We start from the raw sequence: 27,378 nt of genomic DNA, 5'->3' as shown, positions 1-27,378 counted from the left end.
TGTGTGTGGAGGCTGAGGTGGCATTACGCCTGGCTGCTGCTGGCATTCTGTTGTAAAGGTCAAACTAAAGTTTCTGAATATTTGGCTGATTAAAAGACAAAAAGTCTTACTGTAAGAGCAGCCAGGCAGACAGTAGTAGCTGTATATGTATGGTGAATACTGTATATGTGCAATGTAGTGTGTACTTGGAGTTTAACTTTCACACTTACTTGGTAAACATAAAAGGAAATGTATTTCTCTTGTTAGGTAGGTGAAACATAGAACACACTTCACTTATATACTTCACATTTTATTCATTTGACACTCCGTAATAATAATGAGATTATTATATATATATATCGCTAATATAATGTAGCTCTTTGCAATTATAATTCTTAAAGCGTTGTCTTATGCCATTTTACACAAGCTATACAGTGTTTTTAATGCAATTTAAGAATATAATTGGTCATGATTTTATACAATGAATTTGAAAAGAAGAAGTCTGTTAGGGCCTCCTACCCTCAAGCATTCTATTTCATTCTATCTACACAGTCAGCTTTGAACAATATGGGATCTCTAAAAATACTGTATGTTGCCTTTGGTCCAGAGATGCAGAGGTCCAACGTGTGAAACCATTCTCTCTGGCGCCCTTCATTTGTATGGCTTACCTGAAACAGACAGTGAGATAATAATACAATGAATATTAAACTAATGCACATGGGCACAAAATTATAGTCTACTCTATTTCTCAGTACAGGGTAACGACGCACGCACACACGCGCACTCTCTCTCTCTTCTCTTTCTCTCTCTCTCCTCAAAATGAGTTGTTACAGTGTGTCTGGTAGTGGAAGAAGACAGCCCCATTGAAAGAAGACAGCATTTCACTGCATTCAAAACCAAAGGTGACAGCTCTGTTAAATGCCAGCATGCCAAGAAGAGGAGAGCCAAGAGACACTAAAGGACTGATGACCTGCTTGACACAAAACTGAATAGACATGGCCTGTCACTTTCCATATCAGGAAGAGCTCCTTGCCACAAGGAGTTCACCCTGACGGATTGGCCACCGGCCCAGACTTTACTTTAACTCAGAGTTACTCTTTCGTATTGGAGGCGATACATGTATGCCAGTATTATCAATTTTATTATCATGTTAGAGTATATTAGCCATACCAAAGATCCAGTCCAAAAAATCCTTCCACATTACATTTGGATCGGGTTTTCTGTAAGGGCTTTAGATGCTGTTTCCACGTAGCAGGATATTTTTGGAAACGCATTGGTTTTGGCCTTCCGTTTCCACGTAACCAGAGTTTTAAGATCCACATATCAAAAATTTGGCTTTAAAAATATCCCATTTGGGGGACTAAAATGCACCCATTACAATGGAGTTTTTATTTTCATCCACATGTTGCATTGCCAACTAAACAGGAGATAAAATATCCAGTTACCAAGCACAGTTACCGGCCAATCAGGGCAGAGAGAAGGAAGAGGGGACGCACATATCAAACTTAAGCACAGTTTACCTCTACCACCACTAAGCATTACTGTACATGGTCAGTGTCATGTTGTGGCCAAATGTTAGTGAAAGGTCATGGTGTTGTACCTGGTGTTGTGTACCTGTCAATTTAGTCTTCAGGGCTTCCCGTTTTGAGCTAGACAGATGACGTCTCCATCATACGGTGGTCGGCTGACAGCGGACGGTACCCCCACCTAAAGGGGACAGCACAGGGGAAAAGCAGCCAATCGCAACTTCCCATATTATTGTTGCTTGATACATAAAAGTTTAAAGTTTAAAAAAAATAGAAAGAAAAAAAAATAACATAAAGTGCAGTGTTTGAATTGCTTCACAGACATTCAGGCTGGATCTTCAAAGTGAAAAGTGTTTACAACTTTTCATGACATAGATATAACATTTTAAGTGTTGTAAAAAGTATAATATACAGTACACAGAATACAGTACAGTACACAGGGCCTATTTGGACAGGACATTCAGTGCAAGTGATTGGACACAAGTGGGAGACAATAGGGGAAAGGATCTGGAAATTACAAATATGTGACAAAGTGCTACAGACTTTGAGTGCTGTAGTTGTCGGTTAGAGGGAACCAAGACACTGACCTCTTGTCTCTGATTCACCCTCTTGTACACAAACTCGGCGAAGGGTTTCCTGGGGATGAATCGGCCTTCTCCAGGCTTGGCCAGCACCTTCCCATTCTCATACACCACCTTCCCCCTGGAGATGGTCACCACGGGAACGCCATGACACACCATCCCCTCAAAGATGTTGTAGTTCACGGCCTGGTGGTGAGTCTTGGCTGAAATGGTCCTGCAAAACAATGGAGTACAGAATGGTTGAATAGAATAGAATAGAATAGAATAGAATAGAATAGAATAGAATAGAATAGAATAGAATAGAATAGAATAGAATAGAATATGATAGGACAGGATAGGATAGAATAGAATAGAATAGAATAGAATAGAATGGAATGGAATGGAATAGAATATGATAGAGTAGAATAGAATAGAATAGAATAGAATAGAATGGAATGAAATAGAATAAAATAGAACAGAATAGGATATAATAGAATAGAATGGAATAGAATAGAATGGAACAGAATAGAATAGGATAGATGTTTACAGCCATTGTACAGGAGCAAGTGTGGTAAACTGTGCTATTGTTTTCTGTCTCATTGGGAAGTTATAGTTTACAGTGACAATGAAAGGCAATCTATTCTTTTGCTAAGAATCTCAATTGACGTATTCAATTTAGGTCAACCATCACACAGTGGGTACGCATATCCCACAAAAAAAAAGCAAAAACGAATGTTTCTTTTTATTCATGTTGAAGGTGTTGAGCAAGCTTTTCTTCAGAAACATGCCAGATAAGCACAAGAATGGGGGTAAAAGCAGAACGCTGTGCCAACACTCCTGTACATCGAGCAAGACACTGCTGGACTAACGCACACAAATGACCACTTTGTATAGAAATGACAGCAACCAATTTTTCAATCTTCAATGACAGGAATGCAAGGAGCTGGAAAAATCTTGCGGACATCAACTGGCAGGATATTACCCTACTGCAGAAAAGAAATGCGTACCCTTGGCCAAACAAAACATATGTGTCCGCCACTACATTTGTCTTTACTAGTGTCATCTGAAGAGAGACAATCACTGGAAAGTGCTAATGCTGAGTGCTGAGGATTTCAAACTTTGCTTCATTTCCTGCGTTTCTCCTGTGACTTTCTTCCATGATCGATCAGACACAAAAAAAATGTAGTGTCAGTATTTCAGAGCAAACTTATATGAATCCAGATTGATTTTCAATAATGTAGCCAATTATTCTAACAGTCAATTACATTGCATTACATTACACTTAGACTTAGCTGACGCTTTTTTTTAAATCCAAAGCGACTTACATTTGTTTAGGTACAGGGTATTGGTTACAGACCCTGGATCAATGTGGGGTTACGAGCCATGCTCAAGGGCACTTCAGCCATGGGTGAAGGTGATGGTAAGGATAGGATTTGAACCTGCAACCCTCTGATTTATGTAAAGGCCAGCGCTCTAAGCATTGATCCATGGCTGCCCCAATTCTGCATGACCAGGGTAACTTACTCTACAGCTCTGGGCATTTACACAATATTGAGTTGATTTTTTTTTTTACTGTATCATGGGTTCCAATCTGAAACCGTGTGTTTCCTATCAAAGAGTAAAATTATTAACATTATTTTTGAGTGGGACCAGATGTTAATCTGACACAATCTTAATTTCAACACTGGTATTTTTTGGACACCGCAGACAGTTTTTCATAAGCAGTGAGCGTGCCCGAATTTACAAACCCCAATATGTTTTCCAGGTTTGGGTAATGGTTACTGTAAAAAAATAAATTAAAAAAACTGTAGCCGTGGTGGCATTGTAAGGTAATGGAGAAGAGCAGTGGCGCTCCGAAGTAGGTCTCCAGCAAACTTACATAAGCTTTCAAACTAAGGAATAATGAGCCTTCAGATCTCGCTTAATTGGAAAAGGGGGACAAACGGCTCATTTTCCCGCACAGCTCTCTGGGCTCCAGGAATCAAAGTGAGAAACCTTCCCTCGTTATGTAACTGCAATAAAAAAGACATGCCTTTGCATCGCCACACAGACACACAGCACACAAAGCAATGGCCAATTAAATGTGGCTCACCGTGCCACACTTGAACCATCAAGCTGCATCAAAAGCCCAGCACAAAAGACTTACAGGGCACCCTGGAGTCTTTGTGTTTCCCAGATTCAGTGCCAGAAAAAATATCACAAAACACTTCACTGCAAAATCAATGGTAAACAAAAAGCAACAGTAAATACAAGGAACCAGAAATATGCAATGCTCACACACATACACACTAACAAAGGAGACACAATGTGAGTTGAACGGCATCTTCGCACAAACACACACTAAGCAAGGAAACAACGTGTGTACAGTATTGTGTCCGCATTCTGTCATGTTGTGCTTGTCACATGAGAGCCACCACTCTCTTACTGGCAGAGCACAGAGAGCAGAGAGCAGTGTATGTAGAGTGCTGTGTGTGGACTGGTTGCCTGCTGAACTGAGCCCATGTCGCTGATGTCACTGACTGACTCCAGTACAGCCCTTACAAAAATTGACCATGGTTTTACTGTAGAAACCATGGTTCTATATCGTTCCTCCTGACCGCCAGAGGCGGTGCTTACAGCACATGGATATCCATGCACGTCAGTGCAGGTCGAGTACTTATGTCGCCTTCACCAGCTCGGGACCTCTCAAGACAGCTGACGACACAGCTCACATCACAATCGAGTTCTGGAGTTTGGCACATGAACGCCACAGACCCCGGAACCATCGGGATTCATGCGTGTCTTGTTTTGGTTCTCTTTTCTTTTTTTCACCTCACCTTGAGCCTCCAAACCCACGACATATCATTTTAGCTTAAGTAGGCTAAATCAAACAGGCAGAGACCAGCATTACTGACATATGTACATCTGCAATTGAATGACATCAACTGGTGTTGTTGATAGTGATTACAAGATGATATTTTAGCATTTATGATACTGTTTACATGCTAGTTCCATGCATGGGCGCCATGCTGATGATGCGTGTGTCGTCATACAAAACACAAGCTCGGGAACTCGTTGTTCTATACTTCCGCCTGAGATCAACCTCGATAATTATCGATCTGACACTGCGTCACCAAATCTTCACGCCCACTTTCCCGAGGTTTTAGGTCGGCTTTCTTGGGATTCTCGACTTTTTGAACGAGGTATCAGTAACAACAAATTCACTTGTGACCTGGGTGACGTCACCCGGTGACCCCGGGATCGGGGTCAAAAGAGCAACGCACCCAGGAAATGTCCTCTTTTCATTTCTCGCGTATCATCGCAGGTCGCGAGTGCTGTGAAATGTAACATTACTGGATTTTGGACTAGCGCCTGTCGGTTTCGTTACCCTCGGGATTGGGGCTGTGTTTTTACATCCCCCAAGAAACTGCGCTTTGGTCCCCTTCGTTTTCCTCAGCTATCCCATGTTTGCGTAGAGGTAATGCGTTGCCTCATTACCGAGTGTCCTCGCTCGGTTGGGCTAAGCTACCTGTTGTATCCCTCGCCCCGACGCGGTGTTCACGCCGCTGATGGCTTCCACCGGCATTTCATTTGGAGGTAAGCCGTGTTGTTAATATCTTGTTTCTGTCGCCGCTGGGTTCCAACTTTCCAGTGGTGTTTCCCGCCGCTGTTTTGTTTGGTAAGCGGTTGTGGTTAACGTCGCCTCTCTGTTGGCTGACTGTACTGCTTGTTAGACCATGGCGTTTGCGTGGTGTTGGTGCGCCGCTATCGTTTGCTTAATTCAGATTTCATTGATTCTCGCTTTGTTTCCAGTGTTCCCCCGCTGGTTTTGTTTGATAAGCGGTTATGGCGCACGACGACTCCTCAGTTTATAGTTCGATCCTTTCTCAACTATTTAAACTGTTGCAACGTTGCTAACTTATTGGTAATACGCTGGTGTACTTGCGCCTTCAGCCTGTGCCTGTCCACGGGCTGGCTTGCGTTGGCGCGTTCTGTTAAGTTCTAGTTTTGCCGTTACTTACGTGCTCGTTTGACGTTACGGCTTCCTTGTCTGCGTGGCGGTGGTTCATCTACAATTGCATTGCCCCGGTGTTCTCGCCAAAGGGCCCTCGCACCGCTACTTGCCAGCGCCATCGTTTACGTGGTTAGTCTGCACTTGACGCTAGTGTTCTCCCTACTGGGCCACGCTCCGTTCTATTATTCTGTTACCATGTGTAGTATTATGGTATTATTGTCTGCCAACTGCCTGTGTAATCACTCAGTTGTCGCCTGGTCGTTTGTTTGCTTGTCTTCACCTCACTGCTGACTTCATTATTGACCGCCATTGGGGTGCCCTCGCCCCCTGGGTTGTGTATTTGCAGTGCTTACATTACATTACATTGCATTTCATTACATTACATTTGCAGTGCTTACTTGTCAGCGCGGTGTCCTCGCCTACCTGCTGACTTCCTTACTGTCCGCCATCGGGATGCCCTCGCCCCTGGTGTATATTTTGCATTGTATGCTTTTGTACGCATGTGTTTTGCCTGCCGTTGGGGTGCTCTCGCCCCTTCTATGTGTTTTTTTCTCAGTGTTTGCTCGCCTGCCTGGTGTCCTCGCCTCCCTGCTGGCTTACTTATTGACTTCCGTTGGGGTGCCCTCGCCCTAGTGTGTATGTTGCATTGTTTGCTTGTCAGCCCAGTGTCCTCGGCTGCCTACCGACTTCCATGTTGGGTTTTTTTCCCACTGCTGCGCCGACTGCTGTGTGGTCCTGGGGACGGATGTCGTCCCTCACGAGTGCCCCTCCTTCCTGGGAACGCCTGTGGCGGGGTTTAACCTGCTTGGCCTGTGCGGCCTGCATGTTGCTGGGCCATGTGTGGGCCCTCCGCCTGACGCGCGCCGCAGGGTGGACGTGGTGTTGGCTGTTTGGAGTGTTGGACGTTCTACCTCCCCTCCTCTAGCCTCCTGCTCGGAGGGCACAGGGTGGCAGTGTTCTCGCTTGCACACCACATGCCGGCGACGTGGCCGGTTTCTGTTGCCGCCATGCCGGTTGCCTGCCGCCGATACCGGCAGCATGCCCTGTTTCAGGATGTACCTGGTACAGCGCTGCTGCGTTGCCTCTGTTCCCAGTCTGGTGACTGTTTTGGGTGGCCATGGGTGACCTCGCCTAGGCTAGAACTACTTGTGCATGCCGATGGTGTTTTCGCCATGAGGGCTGCCTCTACTGTGTGTGTATGCTTACACTCTGTACTATATGTTTGCCTTTGTTCATTGTCTGGAATCTGCTCCACAAAGTCCCTCTGGGTCTGTGTGGCCATGGATGATCTTCCCTAGGCTAGACCTACTTGTGAATCCCGCTGGTGCTCCCACCACTGCGGCTATTTTTGTTTTATGTGGATGGTTCCGTCACGCCTTCTGTTCTGAACACTCCTCCGGGATCTTCAGACCTTTGCGCGTGGCCTCCCTGAGTTGTTTTCTGGCCATGGGTGTTTTCCGCCCTGTAGGCTGCTCCACTGCCGTCGACGCATGCGCTACTGCGCCTGCGCTACTGCGCCTGCTATGGTGTGTTGACGGGGTCCAGACATCCTGCCGTTCTTCTGTGCGCATGGGTTACACAGTGGCACTACATGCTTGCACAATTTGCGCCCTTGCGTGGCTGTACGGCGTGAGTGTTCCCGCTCGTCCGCTGTTCCCTACCTCTCTCCGTTGTCTTACGGCTGTTGTCCACCGTCCTTATATGTCATTCTGGCTGTGGGCGTTTCCGCCTGTAGGCTACTTGATGCCGTCGCCACTTGTGCAGCTACGGCAGCTACGGTACGTTGTGGTGGTCCTGTGCATGAGTGATCTCGCTCTGGCTACTGTTATCTCTGTCCTACGACTGTTTAGTGTCGTCCTCCTGGGTGTTTGGCCGCTGGTGGTTTCGCCTGTGGGCCTCTTGATGATGCCACCGGCGCTTACGCCTTGCCGGCTGCTGCGGGCTGATGTGTGGGCCTTGGTACCTTTGTGATGGTATCGAATGTGCATGGTTTGCATGATTGCATTGCAGTGAGTGGTCCTGCTCCCTGTCCTGCGGCCTGGCTTCCTTTTATTCATCGCCTTGCGACTGGTACGAGTCGTTATCCAGGCTTTGGTTGGCAGTGGCCGGTTTCGCCCGTTGGCTTCTTGAGCACACCAGGGCACCCGCGCCGTCATGGCTGCTGCCGCTGTTGGAGTGACTTCGCTCCAGATCATGCTGTGTAGCTCGCTACTCTTTACCATGTTGGCCGTGGGCGGTCCCGCCTGTCGGCTCCTTGAGTGTGCCGTTGGTGTCTACGCCTCTACGGCTGCTGCTGCTGTGTGAGAGTGGTTCCGCTCCATGCCCTGTTTTCTGCTCGTCTGCATTATCATTGGACTGTTATGCGTCATCCTCTGGGGCCCGTTTGGCCGTGTGCGGCTTCACCGTGGGCTGATTGTGGTTGCCGTTGGTGCCCTCGCCACTTCGGCTGCGGCTGCTGTATGCGAGTGATTCCGCTCTGCCTCCTATTGTCCGCTTTTGCCCACTGCCCTATGGCTGGCGCATCGTCCTTCGGACCTTGCAGGGCCTTTGGCCGTTTCGCCCCTTGGCCCTCTGGAGGTCCACTGTGGCTGATGCCACTGTTTGTGAGCGTTCCTGCCCCGAAGCAGTTGCCTGCTTTCTTTGTCTTCAGCCTGCTGCTTGTTTTCCTCCGTAGGCCCTTGGTGACTTCGCCATGGCCTCGCTGGGGGGTGCCCTTGGTGCCTACACCACTGCGGCTACGGCATGTATGTGGGAGTGGTCCCGCTCCATATTCTGTTGCCTTGCATGTTTCCCTGTTTCATGGGCGAGTGCGCCCTGTGTCGTCTCGTGCCTTCTCTGGGCCTGGCTTGTTGCCATTCCCACCTGGCCGGTTGCACATTTCTATCGCAGTGGCTGCACCTGCTGCTTGGCAGCACGTGCCACCCTGCCCTCTCTCCTGGTGTGTCTACCCAGGGGATTGCATACTCTCTGCCAGGGCTTCGGAGAGCCTGACTGTCTTCGTCGGGCGGACGGCCCTCTCCCTCTGTACCGACGCCCCCCTACAGGGCTCTGTGTGTGTTGTGGCTGACCGTATACGTATGTGGCTGACCGTATGCGCTTTGCGCACAGGTTTGGCGATCAGACTTTGGCCGGCATACTGGAGGCCTCCACCTATGGCCTTGACTCCTTCCCGGGTATTGGCCCGGTTCTGGACGCTCTACTTGCCTCACCAGTTCAGGTGTTGAGCCTGGGGGCACGCTGCCCCGGCTGCAATGTCACGTCGCAGATGAGTTCGTCTGCGGGAGTTGTGATGCAACGTTGCGTGCAAGGTCTTGAGCCTGGGGGCACACTGCCCCGGCCTCACTGTCACGGCGCGGATGTGTTCGTCTGCGGGAGTTGTGATGCAACATTGCGTGCGGCACGCCAGGGTGCTCGGTGCCCCATGTCTTGTTGGCCGTCTCTCGGCCACCCTGGGCCATTGTGGCCTGGCCGCAATGTCGCGTCGCGGATGTGTTCATCTGCGGGAGTTGTGATGCAACATTGCGTGAGGCACGCCAGGGTGCTCGGTGCCCCATGTCTTGTTGGCCGTCTCTCGGCCACCCTGGGCCGTTGTGACCGACCCGCCTGCCCGGGCCTGCCTCTTTGACTCTTGGTTGCAGGCCTATGTGTCCGGAGTACTGGGCAAGGTTTTGCCGAACCGGACCATGGCACGGTGATTGCTGTGGCTTGCGCAGCACCCCTGTCTGAGCCATGCTGGGAGGCCCTCTGCTTGCTGCCAGCGATCTCAGGACGCCACTTTGGTCCGTCCACTTGCTGCATGTGGTGTAGCCTTCTGGGCGCTGCGGTTCCTTACATGTGGTTTTATTCCACTTCAGTTGCCGTTCCCGTCATGGCGCGGGCTTTGCCCCGTTCTCGACTTGCGGCCTCCTGGACCGCCGTCTCGAGGTCTCCTGCTGCTGGCATCCTACGTGCTTGCCGGCATTGGACGCGGCTCCTTCCTGACGCTATACTCCTTCCGGGGGTGTTGGTGTGTGTGTGTGCCGACCCCGGCATCCTGCATCGTTTCCCTCGGCCTCCGCTTGCTGTGGCCTCTTGAGGTATGGGTGCATGGTCTTGACTACGCCATGTCCCAATGCCGCAGACTGTTCTGCATTGTCTCCGGCTGCTTACTCTGCCTTTGTCCGTGGTGGTGACACTCGCCTTGCGAACATCGTCCAGGACTCTGTTGCTGACCTTCTTTTCCTGTGTTCCGCCTCATCCATGGGGGCTGGACCCGGAGGTGGTACCGGGCCGTCGGGTACGGCTACAGGGTGGTGCGGATGGACCTTTTGCTTCCCCACCAGGTTGGCGCTGCCCCTGTGGTTCTCACTTTGGCAGCCCGTGGGCCCTTTAGGCCAGGTTGCACTGGCTCGCATGTGGCCTATGGTACGTGCGGAGGCGTATGCGGCGCGGCCTCCTGGGCATCCGGCTGCGCCTTCACCAGGTTTTATTGTCTTGATGTCGTCCCTCATTATCCTGTGGCGACTGCGGTGGCTTCGAGTCCGTCTCAGTAGCACTGACGACGGTTAGGCACTCCTCATGACTTTGTTGGTATTGGTCATCCATGTGCTGTAAGCACCGCCTCTGGCGGTCAGGAGGAACGATATAGAACGATGGTTATGTATATAACCACGGTTCTATGAGTTCCGGATGACCGCCAGAGCTTGGCTGTCACTCGGAGTGTACACGAGAAATTTTGCCAAGAGGACATTTCCTGGGTGCGTTGCTCTTTTGACCCCGATCCCGGGGTCACCGGGTGACGTCACCCAGGTCACAAGTGAATTTGTTGTTACTAAGTACTCGACCTGCACTGACGTGCATGGATATCCATGTGCTGTAAGCACCGCCTCTGGCGGTCATCCGGAACTCATAGAACCGTGGTTATATACATAACCATGGTTTTACCAAGGTATAATATGGTTACTCTAAGTACTCTGAACCAACCATGGTTATTCATGGTTTTCATGGGTTTTTTTTCAGTATGATTTGTACCTATGGTTTAACCATAGTCCATGCTCAAAAAACATGAAAACCATGATTTACCATGGTCGATTTTTGGTAAGGGAGGATGTGTGTGTGGACTGGATGCCTGCTGTGTGGAGCTCATGATGGTAACGTCACTGCCTGACTCCAGTACAGTGTGCTGTGCCCGCAGGGAATCAGGTCGCACACAGTAGCAGCAGCAGCAGCAGGAACAGCAGCAGTAAAGTGATCACTGCAGCTCAGGGACTTGCATAAGAGTCCTATCGTAGGTCCCTGTCTCCAATGTGTAGTCCCAAAACGTCCTCGAATATCATCTTGTATAGTCACTTCTACTCGCTATATCACATCCTGACTTGCTTCAAGACTACACTTTACTTGCACCATCTTCACCCCTTGCTTGCACCATGATCGATGGGCGCTTTGGGGAAAAAAACAGGCATGGTCATAATATGATGAAAATGTAAATTACAAGATCTCATGTAAATAAGATCACAATAATACACTAATAAATGCATGTGCATGTGCCTGTGCCTGTACCTGTACCTGTATGTGTGTGTGAGTGAGAGAGAGAGAGAGAGAGAGAGAGAGAGAGAGAGAGAGAGAGAGAGAGAGAGAGAGAGAGAGAGAGAGAGAGAGAGAGAGAGCGCAGGAATACATGCCTTCCTTCACTTGTGCAGTGTCAGTAGGCCTATGTAAGGTGTCTGTATGTGCCACACCAAATGTGGAAGAACAAACTGCTAAAACAATACAAAAGTATTTAGCATAGTCGCCAAGATTTCATAAAAAAAGATGTTCAATGTATACAGCAGCACACGTCAAGGGACAATGAGTAATTCTTCATATCAGTTCGTTGAGGCGTGACATTACCACATGACTCACAGATGAGATGTGCATAACTAGTGGTGTGCATTGGCACTGCCCACACGATTCGATTCTGATTCCGATTCGGGAGGTAGCAATTCGATTCGATTCGATTCGATCCGATCCGATCCAATTCAATTCTACAAAGCATTGCAATGCATTACATTTCTACTGAAAGCAAAGCAAATGTTTCATCAGTCATGATGAGGCAATACAAGTAGTCAGATACTGAGCAACAATTTATTGGCTGTTTTCTGTATCAGTCTTGCAGTTTTCAATGCTTTGAAGTTCTTTTATTTAATTTAACATTCATTTGCTCCCGAAATATCAACAGAAGTAATTGAAACTTAAAAAAATTGCTGCATCGATTCTGGAACTTGCCGCATTTAATTGGATCGTCCATGCCCCACATTGCATTGCATCGCCAAATCGATTATTGTTGACACCACTATGCATAACCCTTCCACAGTTCCCTGACTCTATGATACGGGCACACTATGCCCTATTGAGCCAGTCAGCCACCAAAGCTTTTTCATATGAAAATGGAGTCACACATTGCAGCAGAGAAGCCAACACAAGGGGACAAAGGGGTCAGTTGTCCCCGGCACAGGGAGAACGGGGGCCCAGAATTGGTTTCTCATTACAGTGTATGTATGGGGGCTTTCAGATGGCTTTGTCCTGGGCTCAGCCAAAGCTGTCAGTGGCCCGGCACTGGGCCATCATCCAAGACTCGCTGGAAAGATCACTAGCCTTGGAGGCAACTTATCATCAGGTCGAGATGCCACTCTTGTATTTCCTGTTCCTCATCCTGTATTCTAATACTGTATGATGCTATTGTTTAGTAGAACATTCTATGCTTGACATACTCTTAAGTTGTTCATTATTAGAGTATCTGATATCATCTGTTCTGTCATAAACCCACCGTCTGAATGGTTGTTGTGGACAGTTTGTCTGTGAAAATCTGTTTGTTTGTGTGCGTGTGTGAGTGTGGTATAATGATAAATATACACATAGGCAACCTATATAATATATTATGTTCAAATGCTACACAGATTTAATGAAAAATCAGAGACTTAATGCAACTACCACTGAAAGGACTGTGTGTATGCTACACAGTTTTATCTACTCAAATACTTCAGGTAACAAATTGCTTTGGTGACCAATGTGAAGCACCATGTCTAGCTGAGGAAACTGCAGAGCCTGCCCTGTACTGTCTCGTCTGGTGGATCTGGGGTCCCATATGACCAGGAGTGCATATGTCTTGACAGAATTGTGGGAACATGGAGTTGTAAAACATGTGGTCTTTATTCGAATACTTTCTTTAAAGGGACACTGCGCAGAAAATGGTCAAAAAGCTACTGCAACTATGCTGCTCATTGAAACTGGGCTGCCTATTGCCAAATTTGATCTTTACATGAAAGTTTACTAAGCCAACATCTTTAACACCCTACATTTAGGCTGAATCCCATTACACCCCTGAGCCCTACGCCTTTCCCCTTCCCCTCTGTTTTGCGCGTTCACGTGAAGGGCTAGGGCCGTCCTAATTCACGTTCAGACAGTGGGGAAGGGGTAAGGGGAAGGGCTTTCTACCTTTTCAAACGGAGATTATCCGAAGGCACACTTCAGACGGAGGGGTACGTCCGAATTCCCTACATGCATTGCGAATGGCTTTTAAAAATGGCGGCACCAACAAAAGCACATAAATTTAAGTATTTTTGCCGTACTTTACGGCTTTACGTAAGGGTTAACGTTCGGCGAGAAGGTCGCTACCGTGGAATAGCAGCACGACAGAGAGAATCTTTAGACCCCGACGCGGAGCGGAGGGGTCTTGTTCTCTCTGAAGTGCTGCTATTCCACAAAGCGACCGACTCGCCGAAAGTTAACCCGCTTATTATATGGATATACTTAAATGACTCACACATGGCGGGGACATTTCTTTAGGCCTATTTAATGTTAAGATTGTTGCTGCGCAAAACAAAACACAGCCGTTGTGGAACACCGCTAGGCAACAGCTAGGTAGCCAGGACAACAGGTGTTGTCTATCAGCAGCTGATTAGAGTCTTGTTGAAAAGTCGCTTTAGCAGTGAAAAGTCTTGTTGCCATTGACAGCGGTCTGTTATAGACCAACCCGTCCGTTATCGAAAAATAACAGACGTGCGAACGTTGGGGAGCCCCGTTGAAATGAATGGAGCATTCGACCGATGACGTCACAACCATATAATAAAGTTGTAATAATTTTTGCATTGTACTAAGTTTAACATTGTCCTAATGTGTCATGTTCATTGGATCCGTTAAACACACATGAAAAAAAATGCTTTTAACGTCAACCTAATACTTGGAATTAGTGACAGCTGTGAGTGTCATTCCGTGATTGTTGAAGGGGTGTCTCAATTCGTAGGGGTTGTGTTTCAAGCCCTACAACTTACTGCTTTGTTTGAGAGCACAAGGGACAAGGGGAAGGTGTAGGGGTAGGGGTAGAAATTAGTAATGGCATTTGGCCTTAGTTTAAAGCTCACATTAATGCATACACACAGGACGAGTGACTACAACCAATAGACATGAAAGACAGATGAGCTAGCTAGCTGTAAAGCCCTTACCGGGTGTGGAGTGTATGTCATGTTAGATGAAGTGGTAGTCGAGCTGTTGGTTTTATAATAGCTCTCTCACCTGGTGGCTTTGGGGTCCCATATGACCAGGTCTGCGTCTGAGCCTGGGGCAATGCGGCCTTTCTGGGGGTAAAGGTTGAAGATCTTCGCAGCGTTGGTACTTGTAACAGCCACAAATCGATTTTCATCCATTTTCCCACTATGCTAAAAAGAGCAAAAAAGACAAACACAGAAAAAAAGCTTGGTTCAGTTGTTGATCTGTGGACATAGCATAAAGGTCAGTGGTGTTAAGTTCGGTGTCAGCGTCAGACATATCAATCAGACTTCCACGAAAACATTTGGATGTTACAGTATGCTAGTCTTTTAATGTACAAGTCTGGTATTTGGCAGACCCTTTCAAATTTAGGGGGCCCTTTCAAATTACTTTATCCTGAGCCCAATCAAAGCTGTCGACGGCCCTGCTGCTGTGTGTCTTATTTTGCTATTTGTCATTTGTTTTTTGTTTGATGTTTAACCCCTTAGCGCAGCAGGCTCTCGGCACTGTCATAGCAATGTTGTTATGATGTAGTTGAGTATTTTCAGCCAATAATGAATAGGCCCGCCGGAGACCCCATCTGCAGTAAGAGGCTACAATGGCATTATATGGTTGCTCCTTATTGCAATAATGTCATTTTGGAAGTGTCTGAAAATGTGTGCTGACAGCCAGCCCTGCCAAAGCTTGCCGAATGACTGACCACTCCTTTCTCCCAGATGACAGACATGCGGTCCTCCACGCCATTTACGCCGTTGGGGATTTTGGTGAAGTCGTCTTTCCCGAGAGCCTTCTGGCATATGTCGAAAGTGCAGTTGTCTGTGCCCGTGACACTCAGATCATCACTGTTGGGACAAAAAAAAGCAGAAGGGTTCCTGGATTAATGAATAAATCTGTGTGAATAATCTTATCTAAATGAAATAAAGCTGCTCAGGGCAAGAATGCTGAATTAGGAAAGCACTCGGAAAGCTCAAACCACCCCCAAGCAAAAATGTCTACTCTCGAGATATATGGAATCACATCTGGCTATAAGCCTGGGTTGCGTTTCTCAAAAGGATAGTTGCTACCCAGTTTGCAATCTGAGCAGTTGCCAATGGGAAATGCATAGCAAACAGCAAAGTAGCTGACAAAGTTACCAACTATGGTTTCAAGAAATGCACCCCAGATTTGCTGTTTACACAACACAGTCAGCTGGACATCCAGCACTCAAAGTTCAGAAGTACACCGTCACTATTACAAGAAACGTCTGAATGTTTGATCAGGGGAAGCAGCACAGTGTTTGACAGATGTACACATTTTGATTGGCTGTTACCAGAAGAGCAATGACCAAGTCGTAATACATTACTCAAGGGTCAGTGTAGTAGTGTAGTAGTATGTTAGTTAAGTCTTTTCAACCGCTATCACAACATTCCACTGGTTTACATGAGGTCTACATAACAACAAACTGCTTTCTTTGCTGTTCTCTTCGTCTTGCCACAAAGTTATGACTTGTTTTACTGCGTTCAATGCAAACATCCAGTTATACAATTGTGTGCTATCCACTATAGCCAAGGGTGGCACTATTACTATGTGGGTAGCAGTTAGTTGCTAGTGTTTCTAAATCATTCAGAAGGGCTATGGGCAGGCTAACTGGAACTAGAAGTTGGAAATGCTGTGAGAGCACGAAAAACATTGAAATGAGCGGGGCACAATGGTGCAGTAATACATGGGTCCTCAATTTTTGTTTTCCCCTGGCTGCGCGACCCTGGCTGCGAACAACTCAACCTCTGATTGTTGGAAACCGCTGTTGGTCAAAATATTAGCTCACATGGTTGGCTGCCAGCAGGGGGGGCGCTAGGGGGGGAAAAGTGGTACAGATTCTAAGGGCCCAAGCACTGATAGGAGCCCTTAAGGGGGCCCAAGCACTGAGATGGGCCCTTAAGGGGGCCCAAAATTCGAATCTTTCATGGGGCCCAACATTTCTGGCAGCGCCCCTGGCTGCCAGTGTCTTTCCCTTCCTCACAACACTGTGTTTATAAACAAAAAAACATGTATAAGGTGGCTAAAGTGCCACGGCAGCGAGTCTCCGTACTTGGCCAGCAGGTCCATAAGGTATCCTGGGGTACTGGGGTCCGGCCTGAGAGGGGGGCCCATGACGAAACCGGCCGCGTGGGACCAATCTTGGCTCCAGTAGTGGGTGCCGTCCGTGCCCAGACCTGCCGCTATTGGCTCCCCGAAAACCACACGACCTACAGCCGCAGAGAGAGAGAGAGAGAGAGAGAGAGAGAGAGAGAGAGGGAGAGGGAGAGGGAGATGGGGGAATCAAGAAGGTACAGATCCCAATTATCACACCATACTGTATGTTGTATCTTCCCCTCCCACCTCCCACAAAGTCTGCAGACACAGGTGAAGTTTAAGTGGGCCTACAAGCCAACCTATCCCACACAACAATATTAATTTACTGATAACATACACACTGCCAACTTCCTTCACCCCCAAAGCGAGAGTCTTAAGTAAAAGATTAACACATGGCCATTACCATTGTTTGGGTGACAATAAGGTTATAACAGTGAATCTGCACTGGGGGGTTAAACAACAACTAATGACAACAGAAATGGATCTCAAACGTTTGGATTCTCAAGCTAATTGCTATCTCATCCTTATAGTTATTACTGTATTATTTGGCATGTAGCCTAGTAAAATGCTATCACGCAGCTAAAACTGTCCTGGGCACTGGGCTGAAAGGCTAGTCTTGTCTCGAATATATAGGCCTAGGCCCTGGCACTCCCCTGCCATGCCACTGACCCGGGTTTGATTCCCGGCCCGTGTCCTTTGCCGACCCCTCCCCGTCTCTCTCCCAATTCGCCTCCTGTCCACCTCTCACACTGTCCTATCAAGTGGAGTCGAAAAAGACAACAAAAAAAGAATATATAGGCCTAGCCTGTCTGAAAGGCTACTCTTGAGTCTTGTCTCGAATATATAACCTCGGCACTGGCCTGAAAGGCTACTCTCATATGGAATATACAGGTAGAGCCTAAATCCTATGTATAATGAGTCTGTGATTGGAAACCGGGACAGGAGTTGCCCTTCCCGTTGCAAGCCTGGCCACTGCTGACATGAATACGGCTTCTCTGAGGAAGGCCATCTTAAATAGCAAGCAGGGTACTGGAGTGGCTTGAAGTGTGCAGTTTCTTTCATGCCGTAGACTCAAAGGTCACCTCCTCTTGAAAGGGAAATTAATTTAGCATTTTAGCATTTTCAGTGATCCATTCACCTGGCTTCTTGACACATGCACACACACGGACACGGACACGGACACGGTCACATGCGCAAGCACAAGCTCAAGCACAAGCACAAGCACAAGCACAAGCACAAGCACAAGCACAAGCACACACGCACACGCACACGCACACAGTCTGTCTGTCTCACAGCCACACATGCATGCACGCACGCAAGCACACACACACTTATGCACAGACGCACACACGCACGCCTACTGGCACACACACACACACACACACACACACACACACACACACACACACACACACAAACTTATATTCTGTCTGTGTCTCTCTCTCTCTCTCTCGCAGACACACAAAAAATAGCAACTCTTCCCCCTACCGCTGCGCCGGGCTCCGGCCACCACCTTGGCAGCGGACTTGCTCATGACGTGCACCACGTAGAGGGGGCAGTTGACGGCGTGGGCGATGGTGATGGCTCTCTGGGTGGCCTCCGCCTCCACGTCCTCGGGGCGGCACAGCTCGTGGCCCTCCGGCCCCGTGATGCCCAGGGCAAGCATCCGCTTGGCACCCTGCGCCATGCAAACACACATTTAGACACACACATGTACACACACTCACATAAAATATGTGTCTGACATGTCTCTGATTCTTTTCTCTCTTTCTCACTCACACACACACACACACACACACGCACACACACGCACACTCACACGCACACGCACGCACACACACACACACACACACACACACACACTTCAAAAATGTAACAAAGACCAAGAAATGTAACAAAGACCAAGAGAAATGCAGCAGCTGAAAGGAATAGTGAAACATGACAATTGCAAAAAATGCTGTTCAGAAAACTGTTCGTTTGCTGCCCTCTTGTGGCACATTTCTCTAAAACCATATTAAGCCATATTAGACCAATATTAATCTAATCTAATGTTTCAATATGAAATATTGAATTGAACTGTATAATCTGTCAAATCGAATATCTGTCTATCTGTCTATCTGTCTATCTATCTATCTATCTATCTATCTATCTATCTATCTATCTATCTATCTATCTATCTATCTATCTATCTATCAAAAATATGGTAATTTTTGAATAAACAACCTACTATAGACATGGGGTCCTTCTCACTATCTAAAGTCACGTCCTCTCCTTTTACGTCTGGCCTCGTGTTTTGCTGACGCCATGTTTCTGTGGAGAACACTACTAAGTTTTCCCACTGTCAGCCTAGGAACAACAACTTTTCCCCATTCAACAACCCAATAGCAAAAGAGAAAGTACAAGGCAAGGATGGGAGGTTAGATGATGAAATGGAGCCATAGTTGCCTAATATGACCAGCTCTTCATATCACGTCTGTTCATACTTTTGCAACTGTAGGCTACTTAGTAATGATTTCAAACTTCATAAAATAAATAACGGTAGCACTTGTACTTACATCTAGGGTTAAGGTTAGGGTTAGGGTTAGGGTTGGTACATGGTATTACACTGATATTACATGGTATTAAATATTGTTATACTGGTTATTACACTGTACCTAATGTGGTAGATCCACTGTAATAGTGAACCGTTAAAATAAAGTGTTACCCAAAGAGCTTAGTTGTTTGAAAGTATATGAACAAGTTTAAGTTTGGCTAAGTTTGGCTTTGACACCACTCTGAGGATTCACACACACAGAGACAGACGCTGCAAGTCTCTTTCTCTATTCTAGTGACTTTCCACTCCATCTGACAATGAGTTTAATGATTTACCCTTAGCTTCTAGATTAGTGATGCTCAAAGTGTAGGCCATGGACCACTGGGGGTCCTAGACAGAGCTTTAGTGGTCCACAAGGAGATCTATACTCAACGTTTCCCAGATGAGCTAGCATAGGCTGTATTTGTAATAGTTTAAGAAGGCTAAACATATCTAAACGTACTCTTTCACTTCAATAAGGAAGGCCTATCAAGTCATATTAAACAGATGTGATCTGCATCTGAATTTGTAGCATGTAAGACTTGTAGGCATGAGCAACCCTGTCAATTCAGTTGAATGATGGTCCCTGAACAGTAAAATTGGGCTAGAGTGGTCTAGACCAGTGGTTCCCAACCTATGGGTCGGGACCCAACCTGTGGGTCGCCAAAGATCCACAGGGGGTCGCGAAGCCCTCTTGAGTTTAAGGGGTTTCATTTTAAATACCATATATAGCCCATGTTGAATAAATGACAAAGCATTTAACTAATAGAAGCAACAAAATGTTAGTGCTATTAAACATTTATTCTATATTTGACCGAAGATGAATTGAGGAATAAAATGACAAAAATGAGTTTTCGCAGGAAACAGAGGGTATCATGTGAATCCCTCTCGTGCAGGCGCTCGCGCAGTTGGGTCACCAAAGCTTACAATGGTAAAAACATGGGTCCCTGAAGAAAAAGGTTGGGAACCACTGGTCTAGAGCTGTCCAAAAAAGTTTGAGAAACACTGTTCAAGACTAAGCACGAGCCATTTAAGGTGCATGTAGGCGTAGAGTATTTCACTTTAGCTAGTCTCTAGTATGTAGGGTACCGAGGTTAACAAGGAGGTTGATAATTAATCAAGTCCCATTAGTGAGTTATCTTTCAGTTATCACTGGCCGTAAGAGTAAGCGCTGACAAAGAATTGAGACATTCCAAGCATACGGACCACCACAGAAGGCCTGAGTCAATCAGTCAGAGGCATACATTTTGTTTGACTTTAATCATTCCCAAATGTCTGTGAGAGAGTCGGATTGGGCCATGGAGCCCCCTATTGCTGGTCCCTCACTAAAATCATTTGTGAGGTCATGGAAGATAAGGGTAAATCATTAAACACGGCGTCCGCGGGAGTGGAAATTCACCAGAATAGAGAAAAGAGACTTTGTCTGTGTGACCCTAGCTTGATGACATACAAGACCACAGGATTGGCAACAGCAACAGCAACAGCAACAGCACTTACCTCAGCAATCAAATCCCCATTCTCCGCATGGACTTGAGCTATGGCACCAATGTCCTTGCACTGTGAGAAGGCCGAATACAGCTCGTCGTCCTGAAGCATGAAGACTCCTTTGTAGGCCATGAACATTTTGAATGAGTTGATGCCTTTCTCGCGAACAAGAGTCTCCATTTCTTTTTTGACCTGATATATGTACAGAAATATTGGCAGTATGAATACCAAATATGAGTAAGAATGAATAAGCAGTATATTCACTATTTCAGTATGACGTTTTGTAATGTTTGCAATGGTTAAGTGTTATATCAATGCAGCAATGTTTGAAATGCATAGTTCATATACTGTGGTCCACAGGCAGACTATCAAAGTCCCTTTCCAGGAAATGCCTCATATTCAGCCATGCACACAGTAACCTTTTACAAACAATTGGCAAAAGGCTGCCACAGCATCAGTGAATTCAGTATGGAGTGGGGACATTTTTACAGTGTCTGTGTCCGTGGTACTGCAATCACATGGGATGGGAGGAAGGAGGACATTAGGATGTATCAAACACCCCAACTTGTGAACAGTGATGGGCAAAATGGATTCATTAGTTACTATGGCTGTAACGATACACTCAACTCACAATTCGGTTTGTACCACGATTCATGACCTACGGTTCGATACACCCCACAATTTCACATTTGCCAACATTATAAACTTTATGAATAAAAACGATGATAGTTTATAGGTAGAATAGGTTACAAGAGGCTACTAACAATTTAAAAAAGTTTCTATATAATAATGATGATGCTTGGAAGCACTATCACTTCATATCATGTGGTTGTTTTCTGGGCTGATGGGTATCAAAACGTTAAAAGGGCGTATCACAATACTGCCTCTTTGTATCGCGATTCAGTATCGTGACTCTGTGTATCACGATTTCTCTGTTCGATACAATATCATTACAGCCCTATTAGTTACAATCCAGTGCCACATATTTAAAACAAATGGCCTTGTTTTACCTGTCCAATTCAACCAGATGATCAATCAACGAGCCAATCACCTGTCTGAACTGGACACTAAAACCAGGTCATTTGGAATATGTGGCACTGGATTGTACAGTAACTGATGAATCCATTTTGCCCGATCACTGCTTATGAAAATCCTGCTCTGCTTTTGCAGTATTGTTCCTTTGTACTGACATAAGTTGAAAAATGGTAAAATCTTAAGAAATTTGATCAATGATCAAAGGGTGGCACAATAGACTTGACATGGCAGTGAATGGGCTTTTGTAACTAAATCAGTGAAAAGTGTGTTTTTACACTATTTTGATCAAAACTAGTGGAGAATCCTTTGGAAGAATGTTCCAGTTGCCTTTTCACTTTACCAGACTCAAATCCCTTTATGCATGTTTTCAGCCTCGAAGACAATACGGGTCATTCACCCACCCCTACCTTCCTATTGCTACTGGGAACAACAAAACTGGCCATGACAGCTTATGACTAGCTTATGGCTGGTATCTGGTACTCATCCCCCAAAAACGAACTCCCATTCAGGACACGACAACCCCCCTCATCCTGAGCAGTCCAGAAGACCCAGTCCCAAAACCGTGACCTCACAGCAAAACTCTGGTGCTATCAAGTGAGCGTGAAGCCAAGTCAGGACAGGAACCTGCCTGCATGAGGCTTCAGGAGGGAGATTTCCTACAGTTCTACGCCAAGCTCTGCAAGCTGGCATCCGTTACACTCATTCCCCCAAAACTTCCCTCCCACCCGGGTCACTGCAGCAATGTACAAGTAACTGACGTCACCCTCCTGCACGTCTATACAGTCTTGAACTCGTAATATCACAGCCAACTCTGGTCCAGGAGGCAGACGTCCTACAATGCAGGCTTCTAGCCAAGTCAGTATATGTCTGAGTCTTCAGGGGGGAGGATTACTTGCCTGATTATCATAGACTTGCAATCGAGATTCGATCTGAAGCAGCGCCGCCGAAGGTGTTGCGTCACTAGGAGGGCGCAGCCTGGCTAGAGGATTACTACCATTCCACACTGAGCTCTGCTACCTACCACCTCTTACAGCTGCCCCTGGTACTAGCCAACTGCACATGTATGTCAAGCCAACAATGACACAGGAGATAGAGCAATCATGCGGCAACTCTGGTTTGATGCCTTGGTTTTAGTGACATTGGTGATATTGTTGTGATATTTAGTGACATTTTTCAAGTGATATTTTAGTGATATTGTTGTTTGTGTGTGTGTGTGTGTGTGTGTGTGTGTGTGTGTGTGTGTGTGTGTGTGTGTGTGTGTGTGTGTGTGCGTGTGTGCGTGTGTGTGTGTGTGTGTGTGTGTGTGTGTGTGTGTGTGTGTGTGTGTGTGTGTAGAGGGTGAGAATGTGCGCATGGCTATGTCCATTTGTTTAGGTGTGGTGTGAGAACATCAAAGTGCATACCGCAACTAAAGAAGGATTCAGAAATGTAGGCTCCAGGAATTTCAGGAACTCAACACTTGGGTGCTACTGTCATCTCTCACGCTGACAGAACTCACTTCAGGGTCAATAAAGTCCTACGGTAACTACCACGCGGGTGGTGAAAGTGGCTATATAAGGTACTGAGAGAATTTTCTACAGTATCTGCTCCGGTTGCCGTTATGTAACAAAATATACAGGGCTTACCCATCATTTGCCTGTTACCATCATCATTTTATTATTTTATTTCTGTCTGAGATTTGGGGTTGTGTGTGTGTGTGTGTGTGTGTGTGTGTGTGTGTGTGTGTGTGTGTGTGTGTGTGTGTGTGTGTGTGTGTGTGTGTGTGTGTGTGTATGTGTGTGTGTGTGTGTGTCTTTCTGCCATCTATAAGTGCAGAACAGAAGGAAATGCAGGCCTGTCCAAATGAGGTGACATCTCACCGCCTCGGCCCACCAGGTGACGGCGACATGGAGGGAGTAGTCACAGCAGACTTTGGCGTCGGCCGTGGCCCTCCACTTCTCGTAGGCCTCCAGCAGGGATGCTCCTTTCTGGGGGATCACAAAGTCCAAGATCATGGTGGTTCCCCCGGCCACCGCAGCCTAGGAAACACAAACAAACGGCTTCAGATTGGGGGACGCTGTGGCGCAGCGCGCTAAGACCCCCACATTTGGGCTTGCATGCCCACAGGGACAATGGTTCGAGACCGGCCAGGGCCATTTCCTGATCCCACCCCGTCTTTCTGTCCCACTCGCTTCCTGTCTCCATCTCACTCTGTCCTGTCAAATAAAGGCATAAAAGCCACAAAAAAGAGAAAAGGGAATGCCTCACTGGGTCCTGTACCCAGTTAGTAAAAGGCATAAAAGCCCCTAGAAAAATGTTTAATAGATTTCGGATTTGCCCATTAAGACACATTATAAATTTGCTCTTACCAGAATGGCAATGATCAAGTCTTAGTGCATTACTGAAGGCCCTGTGTAAGAGTATTGAAGTACTATGGTAGTGAACTTTTCATCTATTACAGCGTGCCATTGGAGGTACGGCATGCATTAAGGGGCTACGACAGTATATTTGACTCTCAACATTATAATTATTATGATGTTATAAATACCGTTACTCAATCTGGATTTACATAAGTAAACTCTGAAATAATTGACACCCCATTTTTTTGCGGTGTAGTGTCGGTGGCCATGGGGATGTTGAGATCAGAATGATGGTGATTCCCCTGGCCAAGAAGGGCAAGCTTTACTGTACAGTAGGTTAGACCTGAATAGTAATGCAATAGGTGTTTTAACCTGGTTATGGCACAGGGACCACCATTAAGACTAAACAGTATTCTGTGGTCCAATGTGTTTGTGTGCCCTTGGGTGGGACACTATACTGTTTGGGAAATGATTTAAATAACACTCAGTAATAACAGCCTCTATGTCAGGTATAGTGTTCTGTAAGCAGGTTGCCTCCTGTTCAGCAGTCTCCAGTCACTTTATTGGACAGGGCCCATGGATAATATGGATAAAGTTACATCTCACATCTTATTAAATACTATACTGGTTAAAACAAACTGGTTAAAAGTCACACACCACTGGCAATACTGCTGCGGACCACTGGTTGAAAACCCCTGGTATTCAATACAGAACAGTAATACAGATACAGATCTGCTGTGTTGTCTGTGACACTGTACAGCAGTGGTTTCCCACTATTTTTCTTCAAGGGCCAAATTATGTAGAGCAAGTGGGCCTGTGGGCCAAAACAATGCCCCAAGCCAATGAGAAACAAGTTAGGTGTCTGGAAAGAGAACAGATTTTTCGCTTTTCCATTTTTCCTTCTTGTCAATGTCTGTCAATGTCAATGACTGTTAGCATAATATCTAACTCTCTGTGAATGCAAATCGGAGAGATATGACTCACTGAAGTTTTAGTGATCGAAACTCACACACATTTATGTTGTCATTTGTTCTAACCTTGTGGCGGGCCAAATGTTAGCCATGCACGGGCCGGATTTGGCCCACGGGCCTTTGTTTAGAGACCAAGGCTGTACAGTATGTTTGTACACTAACTAACCATAACCCAGAGGAATTCAGTCTGCTGGTACCTTCGTATAGCCTACCACAGTGGTGTAGTCTATGTAGAATGCAGGTATACGGAGTATACCCACTTCTAAATTTCAGGGATTTTAGTACTTAAAATTGATCCATTGTTTTGAATAGCACAAATACATACAGTATACCCACTTCAAAAAATGCTCAAATATACAGTATACCCACCATAAAAAAGTAGACTACACCACTGGCCTACCGCATGTGATCAAGCAGGGGGGGGGGGGCGACAAAGCGAGCGCCCTTTGATAAAGTTGGTTGAACAAAAGTTTGCAAGTCTCCCCTTTGGATTTGAGGGGATTAAATAGCATAAATTATCTGTGATAACAGCACACAATGCCCAGAGGTGAATTCCCCTTTAAAGGATCAGTATGTCATTCTAGTCGCTTATTTTTTTTAAATTTAAATGGATGAGATCATGGACGCATGGATAACGGCACATTCCCCTTTAAGCAGACTGAAACTTGTTCGCGTCTGGCACCCATAGCAATGAATTAAGTTGCCGTATGTCTCTATACAATCTCTGGTGATACCGCAGGTCAGAATTGAAAGTGATTGTGACATTTACTTCTAACCAACCACTCTGAGTTCTGATATCCGAGTAGCCTATAGTTGTTGGAGAGACTAGCTATTTTGTGACACCTGCCTCTCTCATACATGCGGTCACAGTGCAGCCAGAGAGAGTAGAGAGAGAGGGGTTCCATTGGCCCATTGTTTCCGGGTTCTATTATTGCAAGGGGGAGGGGGGGAAATCCCCCTTTAGGCAGAGCTAGGCAGACCTAAGGACTGTTCTATTCAATGCTAGGAGTATTATGACATGTCCCTATAGGCAGACCGGAACCTGGTCATGTTAGGTGCCCATAGCAACCTATTGCATTAGCATATCTCTATATACTTAAAGAATCTCTGGTGCAGCCTTTATGCAGTGTTTGGGAGCAAATGGAATTATGACCTAGAGATATGAGGGAGTGGGACTGACTTTAACCTTTGGATGGCTGTGTCTGGTGGGGATTTTGTGCAGTCTGCAGGCCGGTTTAGGAGAGTAAACTGGCAAAGGCTTTGACTAGGCATTATTCTTCACACAATATTGTTGATAAAAAGTTTGTAGACAGTTACTGGTGTACAGTAACTTCAGAAGCGTCTACCCTTCCTGATTCTGCTCTGGTTGGATCTTTTTAGATTTTGTCAGTAACAACAACATCCACCTCATTAGGCCTACATGTAGGTGCAGTGGAATAACTTGTATAACAGATATGCAATATAATGTGCTATAGTGTTGTTGTACATAAACTATACATTTACTTCGACTTGAACGTTTGACACCACTGATAATGAATGTGCACGTGCTCTTTTGAAGCGCACCTAATCAATCATCACATGGAAATGGACAGTAGTGTGGTGGCTGACCTGCTGTACAACAGCAATGTTCTATCAGAAAATACATAGGCTTCACAAAGACTGATAAATATGGTCAGCTCATCATACAGGCATTGGGTAATAGGCAGCTTTGAGGCTTGGTTTATCCCAATCCCATCCAGTAACCCACTAACAGGATTGCGCTTAAGTTGGTTCGCTTTTGAGTAGAATAGTTGTGTGTAAAATATGCTACCTAGTTAATTTACTGTTACTGTAACCTCTGAGCCGAGGGAAAATACTTTTGTAGCTCGAGGTGATAGCCGCGTAATGCCATGGACACAGTGTGGAAGAAAACCAACAGCTTCAGAAACAAGATAGTTCCTCGGTCGCGCTGCGCGTTTACCTGTGTCCCTATGTTGAAGTCATCCACAGCTTTGGTGCCCATAAATGCCAACTCCATATGCGTGTGTGTATCAATGCCTCCAGGTAACACCAACTTTCCATTTGCATCAATGACCCGCGCGCCATCGGGTACAGGTAGGTTTAATCCGACCGCCACAATTTTCCCATCTTCAATGTACACATCTCCGGTTTGGGTGACATCTTCGTTGACTACTTTACCACCTTTAATAAGAATTCTATGTGAGCTAGTCATGTTTACGTCTTCTTCACTAGAGCCTAAACCAGACACATGGGCAGCTGATGTTGACTTGTTGGCTCATCTGTTTGCTTTGAGAATGACATTC

At 46.3% G+C, this 27,378-nt stretch overlaps 1 protein-coding gene across 2 annotated transcripts; it reads right to left on the bottom strand.

Moving 5' to 3' along the window:
- Positions 1–273: 273 nt before the first annotated feature.
- Positions 274–27,378, bottom strand: dpys (dihydropyrimidinase). 2 transcript variants are annotated; one of them, XM_063198954.1, is made up of 10 exons: positions 27,036–27,378; positions 23,625–23,783; positions 20,743–20,922; positions 18,162–18,351; positions 16,630–16,786; positions 15,262–15,403; positions 14,589–14,731; positions 2,093–2,300; positions 1,580–1,686; positions 274–647 (listed from the first exon to the last, which is right to left on the bottom strand). In XM_063198954.1, the coding sequence occupies exons 1-9, from the start codon at positions 27,285–27,287 to the stop codon at positions 1,609–1,611; spliced, it is 1,509 nt and encodes a 502-aa protein (XP_063055024.1). In that variant the 5' UTR covers positions 27,288–27,378; the 3' UTR covers positions 274–647; positions 1,580–1,608. The 2 variants fall into 2 exon arrangements, with proteins under 2 accessions (XP_063055024.1, XP_063055025.1); XM_063198955.1 differs by having other exon boundaries at positions 1,594–1,686.

Source organism: Engraulis encrasicolus, chromosome 5 (assembly GCF_034702125.1).
Source record: "Engraulis encrasicolus isolate BLACKSEA-1 chromosome 5, IST_EnEncr_1.0, whole genome shotgun sequence".
In the NCBI taxonomy this organism is placed as follows: Eukaryota; Metazoa; Chordata; class Actinopteri; order Clupeiformes; family Engraulidae; genus Engraulis; species Engraulis encrasicolus.
Note: the sequence above shows the minus strand (reverse complement) of the source record. Positions and strands in the feature narration are given on the sequence as shown.